General features: G+C 49.8%; 1 protein-coding gene across 1 annotated transcript in view; it reads left to right on the top strand.

The window, feature by feature from the left end:
• LOC103188452 (calcium-binding protein 8) overlaps positions 1 to 12,886 on the top strand; it is a 32,119-nt gene continuing 19,233 nt past the window's right edge. The window contains exons 1-3 of the mRNA XM_042338547.1: positions 1 to 10; positions 4,237 to 4,380; positions 7,805 to 7,917. Of these exons, the coding sequence (XP_042194481.1) occupies positions 1 to 10; positions 4,237 to 4,380; positions 7,805 to 7,917 (267 nt within the window). The remainder of the gene's footprint in view (positions 11 to 4,236; positions 4,381 to 7,804; positions 7,918 to 12,886) is intronic.

Here is a 12,886-nt window from a genome sequence, read left to right as displayed (position 1 = left end):
ATGAATGAACGTCAGTATTCAGTACAACCTCACACTGCCTCTGTAATCCAGACAATAATTTGATATAGCGTCTTGTCATGTCATTGAGACATCTCAAAGCCTTTCACAGGATATACTATTAAGTGAAGTGACTGTGCATTTTGTGTGCAAAACTTGGCAGCCAATTACGCACAACAGTGTCGCACAAACAATCATGGATTGAGTGACCCAATTATAGTTGGAAGCGGTGATTACCCCCGGAAAGCAATCCACCAATCGATTAACAACCGGGTTCTTATTTAGTGCTAGGTAAACAGAAGCGAGTGGAGTAAGGAAACTTGCCTTAGGTTTCGACCCGCCCGGGAATCAAACCTGGGGACTCTCACTTGCCACTAAGGTACTGGACTCCACATCTACCACAAATTCAATAAAAAATTTAATTTTGCAAAGATTATCTACAGGGTTAACTCCATCCGAGCTGGTTCCCCGCAGACGTTTAACATCTACCCAGATTCAGATGCAATAAGGTCATTTTTAATTAAAATGTTTCAGTTGCAGCTCATCAGATTTAGCTTGAGGAAATCCCAGAACTGATAACAGATAGAAACTTGTGAATAATACATGTCTGATTTATGTTTCAAAATTCACTCTGCCTCTAATTCTTTACATGGGAAATGGAGACCCATTAAAGACCATTTGTTTTAATTGCTTAAAAAATGGGACTTTCAACCCACGCTTCGAGACCTAGGATTTGTCTCCAGCTGTTGTATTTACCAGATTACAGATTTTATCCCCACTCTGTCCGAGTCAGTAGTCTGGGGGTCATCTGGACAGTGAGAGTGTAGAAGTTTTGATTTGCTTTTGTATTGACGTCACGTTACAATACAATAAAAATTTACATTTATATATCACCTTACATGTCGGTGTATGGTGTTTGCTGTAAAAATAATAATAGTAATTTGGTCATTCAGTCCATGACTGTTTGCAGGACATTGCTGTGTGCAATTGGCTGCTGCGATTCACCCACAAAACAGATCGTCAATTCACTTTACATTATATTCTGTAAAACGCTTTGAGACGTCTCAACGACGTGATAAGATGCTATATCAAATACCAGGATTATTATTACATTTTTATGTATGTACAGGATGTTTGTGTGTGTAAAGTGTGTTTGTGTGTATGTATGTGGAGTCCTGTAGCTCAGTGGTTAGAGCACTCGCTTTGCAAGTGAGAGACCGGAGTTCAATCCCAGGCAGAGGGCGAAACCTTGGGCAAGTTTCCTTACTCCACACAGAGCCTAATAATAATCCTCCAAAACCAAAAACAATAATAAATTGGTCATTTTCAATCTACGACTGTTTGTGGGACATTGCTGTGCGCAATTGGCTGCCGCGTTCGCCCACAAATATACAGTCAATTCACTTTACAGTGTGTTCTGTGAAGCGCTTTGGGACGTCCTCTCGACGTGAAAAGTGCTATATCAAATGCAAGGATTATTATTATATTACAGGGTGTGTGTGTGTGTGCACAGGTTGTTTGTGTGTGTATGGTGTGTTTGTGTATAGAGTGTGTGTAAAGTGTCTTTGTGTGTGAAAAGTGTCTTGTGTGTGTACAGTGTTTGTGTGTGTACAGTGTGTTTGTGTGTGTGTGCACATGGTGTTTGTGCGTTGGTGTTGGTGTACCAGAATAAAACCAGGTTCTTGTTCCCACCGACATGCCAGCCCCCCACCCGAAGGCTTGGATGGTGACATTACCGCTAACATCCCCTCCCCTGCCCCTGTCACAGCTCAGATACCTTCCAGCGGGTCCACACCTCTGGTGGCCCTACCTGTGCAGCTCTCTGAGAGACACTGAATCCTGCAGCCTGGAAACACGGCCCATTGTTTGTGTGTGTGTGTGTGTGTGTACAGGGTGTTTGTGTGTGTACAGAGTGTCTGTGTGTGTGTGTGTGTGTGTGTGTGTACAGGATGTTTGTGTGTGTACCGGGTGTTTGTGTGTGTGTACAGGGTGTTTGGGTGTGTACAGTGTTTGTGTGTGTGCAGTGTGTGTGTGTACAGGGTGTTTGTGTGTGTGTATAGTGTGTGTGTACAGGGTGTTTGTGTGTGTACAGTGTGTGTGTGTGTACAGTGTGTGTGTGTGTGTGTACAGTGTGTGTGTGTACAGGGTGTTTGTGTGTGTGTACAGGGTGTTTGTGTGTGTACAGGGTGTTTGGGTGTGTACAGTGTTTGTGTGTGTGCAGTGTGTGTGTATACTGGGTGTTTGTGTGTGTACAGTCTGTGTGTGTACAGGGTGTTTGTGTGTGTACAGTGTGTGTGTACAGGGTGTTTGTGTGTGTACAGTCTGTGTGTGTACAGTGTGTGTGTGTACAGGGTGTTTGTGTGTGTGTACAGTGTGTGCTGTATTCCCATCGGGAGAAGGTCAGACATGTCCTTGATGCTGCTGTAGCTCAGGGCAGGACACGATATCCATCTGCTCATTACACAACAGCCAGGTTCCTTCAGAGAGAGACCAGAGTAAAACCAGGGTCGGGGTGGGAGTGGGCTGACATGTTCACACTCACCATCATGTTCACACTCACCATCATGTTCACACTCACCGACACTGAAATAGAATCCTAGAATTATACAGCACAGGAGGAGGCCATTCGGCCCATCGTGTCTATGCCGGCTCTTTGAAAAGAGCTTTTCCAAATCAACCCCACTCCCCCGCTCTCTCCCCATAGCCCTGATCAACCCCACTCCTCCACTCCCTCCCTATAACCCTGATCAACCCCACTCCCCCTCTCTCTCCCCATAGCCCTGATCAACCCCACTCCCCCTCTCTCTCCCCATAGCCCTGATCAACCCCATTCCCCCCACTCTCTCCCCATAACTTGTCCTCTCCAAATAATTATCTACTTCTCTCTTAAAAGTTGTTGTCGAATCAGCTTCCACCGGCCTTTCAGGCAATGCATTCCAGATCCCAACAACTCACTGCGTGAAAAATTTCTCCTCACCTCCCGTCTTTTTTTAACAACTATTTTAGTGTTACTATTACTGCCCACTCAATCCCACTCCCCCGCTCTTTCCCCATATCTTTACAATTTTTTTCTTTTTTGAGTACCTATCCCATTCCTTTTGAAAGTTGTTATTGAATCTGTTTCCACCCTTTCAGGGAGTGCATTCCAGACCGTAACAACTATCTGTGTAAAAAAATGGCACCTCCTTTCCGCTCTGGTTCTTTTGCCAATTATTTGAAATCTATGTCCCAACATATTTATAAGGTTTGTATGTTTATACCCGCTCTGCCTTCCCCCACCTCTGCAACATCGCCCGGCTCCACCACTGTCTCACACCGCAGGTCCCCGAACCCCTCATACACGCTTTCATTACATCGAGGGTTGACTATGCAAACTCTCTGCTTGTCGGCCCTCCAACTCATCTCTCCACAGGCTGCTGATCAACCAGAACTCTGCAGCCCACAGCCTCTCGCGCATCAGGCTCCGTGACCCTATCACCCCCATCCTCGCCCGACTCCACTGGCTTCCCATCACACAGAGGATACAGTTCAAGATCCTGGTCCTCACCTTTAAAGCCCTCCATGGTCTTGCTCCCCCCGACCTCTCCGACCTCCAAACCCCCTACCATCCTGCCTGCTCCACGTGCCCCGCCTCGCTCACCCCACCATTGGCGGGCGGGCCTTCTGCCACTCTGCCCCCACCCTCTGGAACTCCATCCCGCAGTCCCTCCACCTCACCCCCTCCCTCGCCACCTTCAAGACCCTCCTCTTCGACCGTGCTTTCGATCATCCTGCTTCCCCCCCTGCCCTCCACCCTCTGCGATCCTGACCCCCAGCTCGGGTCTGAAGATAGATGACCAAAACTGCAGTCAAAGAGGTAAAGAGGTCGGTGTTAAAACTTGTTGAAATGTCTGGTCGGGAGGACGTCTCGAAGCTCTCGACCAAGTAGATATTTTTTATTCACCGACAAGTGACAGCCAGTGTCTGACTTTGGCCTCAGTGTCGGTTTGGACAGTCAGCCTGTGTCACAGCCAGTGAGCTCCCAAGGGGCCGCTCTCACTGCTGAGGTTTGACTCGGTGAGTGGAACGTGGTGATAAACATAAAAGGTTTCGTTCGATTAAAAGTCGCAGGAGGTTTATGTGGATCTGATGTATCTTTCCCACCGTGACAGCGTCGGCTGCAAACCAAAGCTGTGGCTTGGTGGTGAGGCGGTGGGGGCTTGAATGACGACTAACGGTGCCTGTTCTTCCCTCACATAGAAATCAGAGAAGCTTTCCGGGTGCTGGACCGCGACGGCAATGGCTTTATCTCCAAGCAGGAGCTGGGCATGGCCATGCGCTCACTGGGGTACATGCCGAGCGAGGTGGAGCTCGCCATCATCATGCAGCGGCTAGACATGGATGGTGAGATGATTCCTCTTCCACTGTATTTACTGTCCCTCCCCTCTCGCCTCTACTCCTTCCCCCTCTCCCCCTCCCCCACCTCCCTCAAACCCCCCCCTCCACTACTGTCAAGCGCTCCTGGACCCTCCCCTGCATGAGGGGCACTGGTTAAATGCAAGTTGTTGTTGAGAACACGCTCCCTTGCTCACTTTCGTGCCCTCATCCTCAGACCGTCCAGCTCAGCCGTTTGCTGCAACACGACTGCTGAAAAGTGTTGACTGTTGAGGAAACAAAAAATCACTGTGAAATATCTTGAAGCAATTCCTGCCCAGTGTAGTGACTGTGTTTATACACAGACTGTAAACGAGGGTCATTTTCCACTAAGTAAAAGTCTCACAAACAGCAGTGACCTGAGCAACCACCTGACCACCAGATCCTGACGACTGGCGGGGGTGGGGGGGAGTGGTGCGGGGGGAGTGGTGTGGGTGGGGGGTGGACATGGTGTAACAACAACAACAACAAAATACATTTGTGTCGCACCTTTCATGTTGGAAGGAGGTCCCAAGGCTGAACTCTCTTGCCCTCGGCTGCTCTCAGTGAGAGGAGAGCTGCTGCTCTGCTGGTAATTTAGGTTGATTCTGAACGGGAAATGGCTGAGCGTTTAGTTCAGGTGCGTTGGCATCACTTGGAGGATAATTGGGTTTCAGAGCTTCAACATGTCCTGATCACTGATGCCAAACCCGTCGTCGGCTCGTAAATCTGATTCACAACCGCACACCTGCCAGCAGCTCGGCTCACTGTGAACACAGTGTGCAGATCATCACACAGAGAAACACTGAGGGAGAGAGTCTGTAACTGGTCACTGTATAATGTGTGTTTATCAGATCAGCCACACACACACCACACACACATACATACCACACACACCACACACATACACATACATACACACATACATACACACATACCACACACGCACCTCACACACACACATACCACACACACACCATACACAGACACTGAACACACATACCACACACACATACCACACATAGTATACACACATACCACACACACACCACACATACACACATATGACACACACATACCACACACAGTACACACACATACACACACAGGGGCTTTGCCAAGAAATGATTTGTTTTAAAATTGATTTATGTAAATTATAGCTAAAAGGATACAATTTAAAAGTCTTCAACTCAGAGGCCAATTGCGTGTGTGTGGGTGTGTATACGAGTAAGTGTGTGTATGAGTCCGTGTGAGAATGTGTGACTGTGTAAGTATGTCTGTGAGTGTGTGTAGGAGTAAGTGTGTCTGAGTGTGAGTATGAGTGTATGAGTGAATGTGGGTGCGTGTGATTGATTACACAAGTGACTATCGAGATTGAACTGTTCAAAGGGGAGACTGAAATAAACAGTGGAGCATTGAGGAGTGTGTGTAACCCAGAGTGGGGAACAGTGTGGGTACATGCACATGCAACATGCATATACACGCTCCCAAATACACACATGTGTATGTAGACACATACCCACTTACACTCGGCTCAGCTCAGAGACTTACTTCTATTTTGCCTCGACTGTAACATCGGCCTTTTAGAAATGGGCGAGGAATGGATATTGAGATGTGAAATATTCATTGTGTTTTATATTAAAGTCATTTGTTACTCAGTGCGAGAGGTGACAATCAGACAGCGTTTAGTGAGGCTGAGTGTGTGCTCACAGCCTGCTTGATATTCAAAATTACCTGGGAGCTGATGATAATGCTGTCGCCAGAAGCTGTACATTCAGGGTGATGGGAAGATAATTCAATTACAGAGAGAGAGCGAGAGAGAGCGAGAGAGAATTGTGTTTATTTATCATGATATCATCACTTACATCTCAGCCCCTGATCATCCTTACTCTCTGGGATGCTCCCTGTGTGAGGGGCGCTGTGTAAATGCAAGTGGGGGGGGGATGGCGGGAAGAAATTGGTGATTGATACAAAGTTTTTTTTCCAACTTATTCCAAACCTTAAATCGTGATCCGCTCCCCATTCATAGAAACATAGGAGGTATAATTACAGCACAGAAGGAGGCCATTCGGCCCATCGTGTCTGTGCCGGCTCTATGAAAAGAGCTTTTCCAAATCAAACCCACTCCCCCGCTCTCTCCCCATAGCCCTGATCAACCCCACTCCTCCACTCCCTATAACCCTGATCAACCCCACTCCCCCTCTCTCTCCCCATAGCCCTGATCAACCCCACAACCCCCGCACTCTTCCCATAGCCCTGATCAACCCCACTCCCCCTCTCTCTCCCCATAGCCCTGATCAACCCCACTCCCCCACTCTCTCCCCATAGCCCTGATCAACCCCACTCCCCCGCTCTCTCCCCATAGCCCTGCAAACTTGTCCTCCCCAAATAATTATCAACTTCTCTCTTAAAAGTTATTATCGAATCGGCTTCCACCGGCCTTTCCGGCCATGCACTCCAGATCCTAACAACTCACAAAATTTCTCCTCCCCTCCCCTCTGTTTCATTTAACAACTATTTTAAATCGGAGTCCTTGGGTTACCAACCCACCCGGCAGTGGAAATAATTTCTCCTGTTCACCCTATCCAATCCCTTCATAGTTTTAAAACTTCTATTAAGTCTCCTCTTAACCTTCTCTGCTCCAAGGAGAATAATCCGAGCTTCTCTACCTCTCCTGATCACTGAAGTCCCTCATTCCTGGTACCATCCAGTCTCTCGCTGAGGCCTAACCAGTGTTTTATATAAAGGTTCATCATAACTTCCTGACTTGTGTATTCTATGCCCCTATTTATAAAGCCTCGTATCCCGGACGCTTTTTTAACAGCTTTATCTTCCTGTCCGGCCTCCTTCAAAGATTTACTTGTATGAACCCTCAGGTCTCTCTGTCCCTTCACCCCCTTTAAGATTGTACCATCAGCTTATATTGCCTCTCCTCATTCTTCCTCCCAAAATCATCACTTCACATTTCTCCACATTAAACTCCATCTGCCACGTGTCTGCCCATTTGACCAGTCTGTCTATGTCCCCTTGCTGTCTGCTCCTATCCTCCTCACTGGTTACTCCTTTTCCTCGCTTAGTATCGTCTGCAACTTGGAAATTGTCCTCCCTATACCCAAGCCCAGGTCATTCTCCCCACACTCTGTGTGCTCCCCAGCCACCTCACACTCCCCCACGCCCCCCTCCCATGCACTCCCCACATTGTCCGAGAGGCAAAATGCGCCATGTGGCGTTTACTGTGATTCCCCTCTCGCCACCTGGGCAGGCGGCCTGTCTCTCCGGAGCCAGCGGGGTGCAGACAGGAGGAGCGTTACTCTGTGTGCACGCGCTTGTGTGTGTGTAGCTGGACCGTCCATGTGTGTTACAGGTGACTGTGTGTGTTGCAGCTGACAGGTTAGTTTGTGTGTGTGTGTTACAGGTGACGGGCAGGTGGATTTTGAGGAATTTATGACAATTCTTGGCCCCAAACTGCTGACGTCTGAGGTGCGAGAGGGATTCCACGGCAGCGCCATAGACTCCATCTTTTGGCAGGTAAGCTTGTTATTTAATAATAATAATCCATTTGATACCACGCCTTATCGCGTCGTTGAGATGTCTCAAAGCGCTTCACAGGATATAGAGTAAAGTGTAGTGACTGTGTGTTTTGACGCGGGCGGGGCTGGGTTGGAGGTTGCTTTGAGTGCAGTAAGTTCAGTAATCGGTCTCCCCGAGCTCTTCACGGTGCACGGGGACAGCTTTGTGTAACGTGGCTGATCACCATGGAGGCACTGGGTGCTCAGGGCCGGGGGAGACTTGACGAGCTGAAATCCATGCTGTAAGTTTCCCTGATTCTGTGGCTGAACGATCAGAGGAATATTTTGGAGTTTAAACGTTTGTGGGCGGGGGGAGAGAATGGTGGATGCTGTGATGGTTTTGACCTGTTGGCTGTGTTTGAGATCGAGCCTCTGCAGCCCAAGACAATTCATCTCTGTCGTAAGCTTTGAGCCTCTGCCCTGCGTGAAGGGCACTGTATAAATATCTCACACGCTTTGGCTGGATGTGCCAGCTGCCCCTTTGTGACTGTAATTAATAAAATACTGTTATCATTAATATTTGTCGCCATCACACAGCGGCTTGGCCCTGCGTGGCTGGAGCCGGTCCGTGTCTGAGAGCCGCGTGTAATTGGGTGAATCGCACTTGCTTTGAGGTGATATTGTTTTGGGAATTAGTTGCTTCTTGTGTGATCATCACTGCTTCAGGAGGACATTTGAATCAGAGCTGTGTTTCAGCGGCAATGATGAGAGCGGAGGGACAGGTGTGTGGTCTCAGGGAGGGGAGGGACAGGTGTGTGGCCTCAGGGAGCGGAGGGACAGGTGTGTGGCCTCAGGGAGGGGAGGGACAGGTGTGTGGCCTCAAGGAGGGGAGGGACAGCTGTGTGGCCTCAGGGAGCGGAGGGACAGGTGTGTGGCCTCAGGGAGTGGAGGTTCAGGTGTGTGGCCTCAGGGAGCGGAGGGATAGGTGTGTGGCCTCAGGGAGCGGAGGTTCAGGTGTGTGGCCTCAGGGAGCGGAGGGACAGGTGTGTGGCCTCAGGGAGCGGAGGAACAGGTGTGTGGCCTCAGGGAGCGGAGGGACAGGTGTGTGGCCTCAGGGGCAGTGGGTTTCATAGCGTCTGGCGTTGTGACAGGTGGAGCTGCAGTGATTGCTTCTGCCCACCAGATGGCACGTGATTGACTTCCCTGTGAGGTGATGGGGAGAGAAGTCCAGATTGAGTGATGGACACTGACCATCAACAACAACTTGCATTTATATAGCGCCTCTCACACAGGGCATCGCCAGTAATCGAGTCTCACACACTGACCCCATTTACCCCATTTCCGCGGTAGGGCAGCGTCCTTCACTAAGTGACAAGATTCTGCATTTCCGGCTGAGAATGTGTCACTTTTTCCCTGATGGGACTTTGTGTGAGTGTCTGTGTATGTGTGTCTACGTGTGTGTGTATGTGTGTCTGTACGTGTGTGTGTGTGTGTCTGTGTGTGTGTGCCTGTGTGTGTGTGTGTCTGTGCGGGGTGGGGTGGGGCTTGGGTGGTGGTGGGGATGATGGCTGAGATTCTGTATTGCTTTCATTACGGAATCTGCTCCCAAGGGATCCCGGGGGGGTGGGGGGAGTGGCTGGGACCCTACAAGGGGCTGGTAGGGTGGTTCCTTGCAGGGAGTTTGACAAAGTGTGAGTTTGTGTTTAGCTGTGAGCTGGAGCCATTCACTATCCCGTGTGTTTAGCAATGGCCGGCAGCGTCTGTGTGTAAATATTTACACGAGGGTCTGTGTACATTCACTGGCTCCATGGCCACTTGATTGTCTGTCTTCATCCCGAGCTGAGGTGTCTGATTCCCCGTCAACCTAGCAGCTTGTCATTTGCTGCACACAGAGATGGCCCCGGTGAGATCCACCCACAGAACTGTGTAAAGCAAAGGCATCTGCCCTCAAACCAGACGTTGTATTTTAACAACGCGCTGCATTAAAGCCGGAGCCATAAATAATTCAGAGGAACACCTCCGCACAACAAAGCTTCAATAACATCAGGCCCGCAGGAAGCTCTTTGAATGAACTCGCATTCACTCCAGGTATAAATGGCTACGGGTTTTCCTCACAAGTTCCTGAGCTGAGAATAGCTGGAGTCTCCTCACCGCTATGTCTGTGCTCGGGTAATGCAGAGCATTTGTTCTGTCCACTGTCGGGAGGTTTGGTGACGGGGTAATTGTTGTAATGAGCTGCACACAAAGGTTAAGGACAACGGCTGTAGGTGCACACTTCAACCCCGGCCTGTTGCACTCAGTCTCAGCTCAGGCTCTTCAGCACTGAGAGAAAAGGTGCTGGAGCTGACCTCAGTGACGTGTATGACATTGAGGATTGAAAAAGTAAAACCCAGATCAACACTTTTGGACACACCGAGACAGTAGAACAAGAGGACACAGGGTTAGACGTGTAAAGGGCAATTTCAGGACAGACACCAGGAAGTTTTAACAACAGTGAGCAATTAACAACAGGAACAGGGTTTGCCAGGGAAGCTGTTAAAGGCTGTGCTGGGGAGGGTGGGAGTTCTGGAGGGATGAGATCGGACGGGTTGAACCCAACCAATCTTGTTATTTAATAATAATAATAATCCTTGCATTTGATATAGCACTTTTCACGTCGGGAGGACGTCCCAAAGCGCTTCACAGAATACACTGTAAAGTGAATTGACTGTATATTTGTGGGCGAACGCGGCAGCCAATTGCGCACAGCAATGTCCCACAAACAGTCGTAGATTGAAAATGACCAATTTATTATTGTTTTTGTTTTTTGGAGGGATTATTATTAGGTGTATGGAGTGAGGAAACTTGCCCGAGGTTTCGCCCTCTGCCTGGAATTGAACTCAGGTCTCTCACTTGCAAAGCGAGTGCTCTAACCACTGAGCTACAGGACTCCACGATTTCTAGGTCCTATTAGCTACATTGCTTTTATTTATTGCTTCTGGAGGTTTGTGACTGTGGAACTGCACACGGCTGATCACGGCTGAGTGTCCATTTTGGCGTCTAACTGTTGAACGAGCAGCATTGCAAGCTGCCACCTCCAGGGCAATGGGAGCGGGAGGATTGGAGTTAAATGTAATTGTTTTTTTCTCTCTGCTGTAAAGGGTTATATTCCTGAAGTTAAAGAGAATCAACAGCCTATAACAGTTTCATTAAGGCTCATTTATGTGCTAAAAAAAACAAATTAGCTTATTGATTTCTCCCCCTGCTCCTGCCCGCGCAGATGATCATTAATTACCTGCTGCCCTGAGCCCTGAGGCCACACTGAGCAACTGCACGTTTCCCTGCTTTGCTTTGGGCCGAGGCTGGGGCTGGATCTCCGTCTGTCTCGCTATGATCTCTGTCCTTCACTGTCTCTCGTGGCTGCTGTATCTCTGTGGCAATGGACAATGGTAACTGAGCTGATGTCACGATGGCTCTGGTGTGTGGAACATGTGCAGCTACAGTGAGCTCACTCTCTGCCTCAGGAGCTGTGAGGGGGCCTCACTCATTCCTCTGACTCTCACTGCGAGAAAAATACTGGACTTACTCAAGTCCAAAATTGAGGGAATCCACTCAGGTGCCACTGCCCTCCCAACTTCCACCCCCTCCCTAACCCCTACCCCTCAAAACTACCCATCCGACAATTACCCATCCCTCCTTCCACACTTTTGAAGCCCACCACCTGCTCCCTGGACCCCATCCCCACCCCTCTCCTTAAATCCCAGCTCCACCTCCTTGCCCCACTACTCACCGACATCATTAACCTCTCCCTGTCATCTGGCACTGTTCCTTCCCCCCCTCAAAACAGCCACTATCACCCCCACTTTGAAGAAACCTTCCCTCGACCCATCACAGCTATCCAGCTACCGGCCCATCTCAAATCTCCCTTTCCTATCCAAAGTCTTGGAGAGAGCCATTGCCTCCCAGCTTCGCTCTTTCATCTCCTCTCACTCCCTCCATGAATCCCTCCAATCGGGTTTCCATGCTGCCCATAGCACGGAAACTGCTCTGGTCAATGTTACAAATAACATCCTGAACATGTGTGACCAAGGCTCCTCATCCTCCTCGACCTCTCCGTCGCCTTTGATACCATGGACCATTCAATCCTCCTCCACCATCTCTCCTCCTACCTCAACCTTCAGGATTCTGTTCTTGACTGGTTCAGGTCCTACCTTTCACGCCGCTTCCACTTCGTCGCGGCAAACGGCTTCTCCTCCAGCCCCCGCACGGTCTCGTGCGGTGTTCCTCTGGGCTCTGTCCTCGGTCCCCTCCTCTTCACCCTCAACATGCTCCCCCTTGGTGACATGATCCGCAGACATGGGGTAAATTTCCACATGACACCCAACTCTATCTCTCTGCCTCCACCCTCAACTCCAGGACTACTGGCGTCCTGACCGACTGCCTGTCCGACATCAAGTCCTGGACGAGGGACGACTTTCTCCAACTCAACACCAGCAAGACCGAGCCCTCCTGATTGGCTCACGCCAGCGCCTCCGCACCTCGAGCGCTGGCAGCATCAGCCTCCACAGCTGCACACTCAACCTCACTAAGCCAGTCAGGAACCTGGGATCCTGTTTGACCCTGAACTGTCCTTTCTCCCCCACATCAGAGCCATGACCGGCTCTGCCTACCACCACCTCCGCAACATTGCCAGACTCCGCCACTGCCTCACCCCTCAGGCTGCCGAAACCCTCACTCACGCATTCGTCACATCAAGGCTCAATTATGGAAACTCCCTCCTCATCGGCCTTCCCAACTCTTCCCTTGACAAGCTGCAGATCATCCGAAACTCTGCAGTGTACTCTCGCGCACCAGGCTCCGTGACCCCATCATTCCCACCCTCGCCCGACTCCACTGGCTCCCCATCCCCCACAGGATCGAGTTCAAGATCCTCATCCTCACCTTCAAGGCCATCCATGGCTTTGCCCTCTCCTACCTCTCTGACCTGCTAACTGACTCCCTACCAATCT

The sequence above is a fragment of the Callorhinchus milii genome, unplaced genomic scaffold (genome assembly GCF_018977255.1).
Source record: "Callorhinchus milii isolate IMCB2004 unplaced genomic scaffold, IMCB_Cmil_1.0 Scaffold10, whole genome shotgun sequence".
Classification (NCBI taxonomy): Eukaryota; Metazoa; Chordata; class Chondrichthyes; order Chimaeriformes; family Callorhinchidae; genus Callorhinchus; species Callorhinchus milii.
The sequence above is the reverse complement of the archived record's forward strand: the minus strand, read 5'-3'. Positions and strand labels throughout refer to the sequence as shown.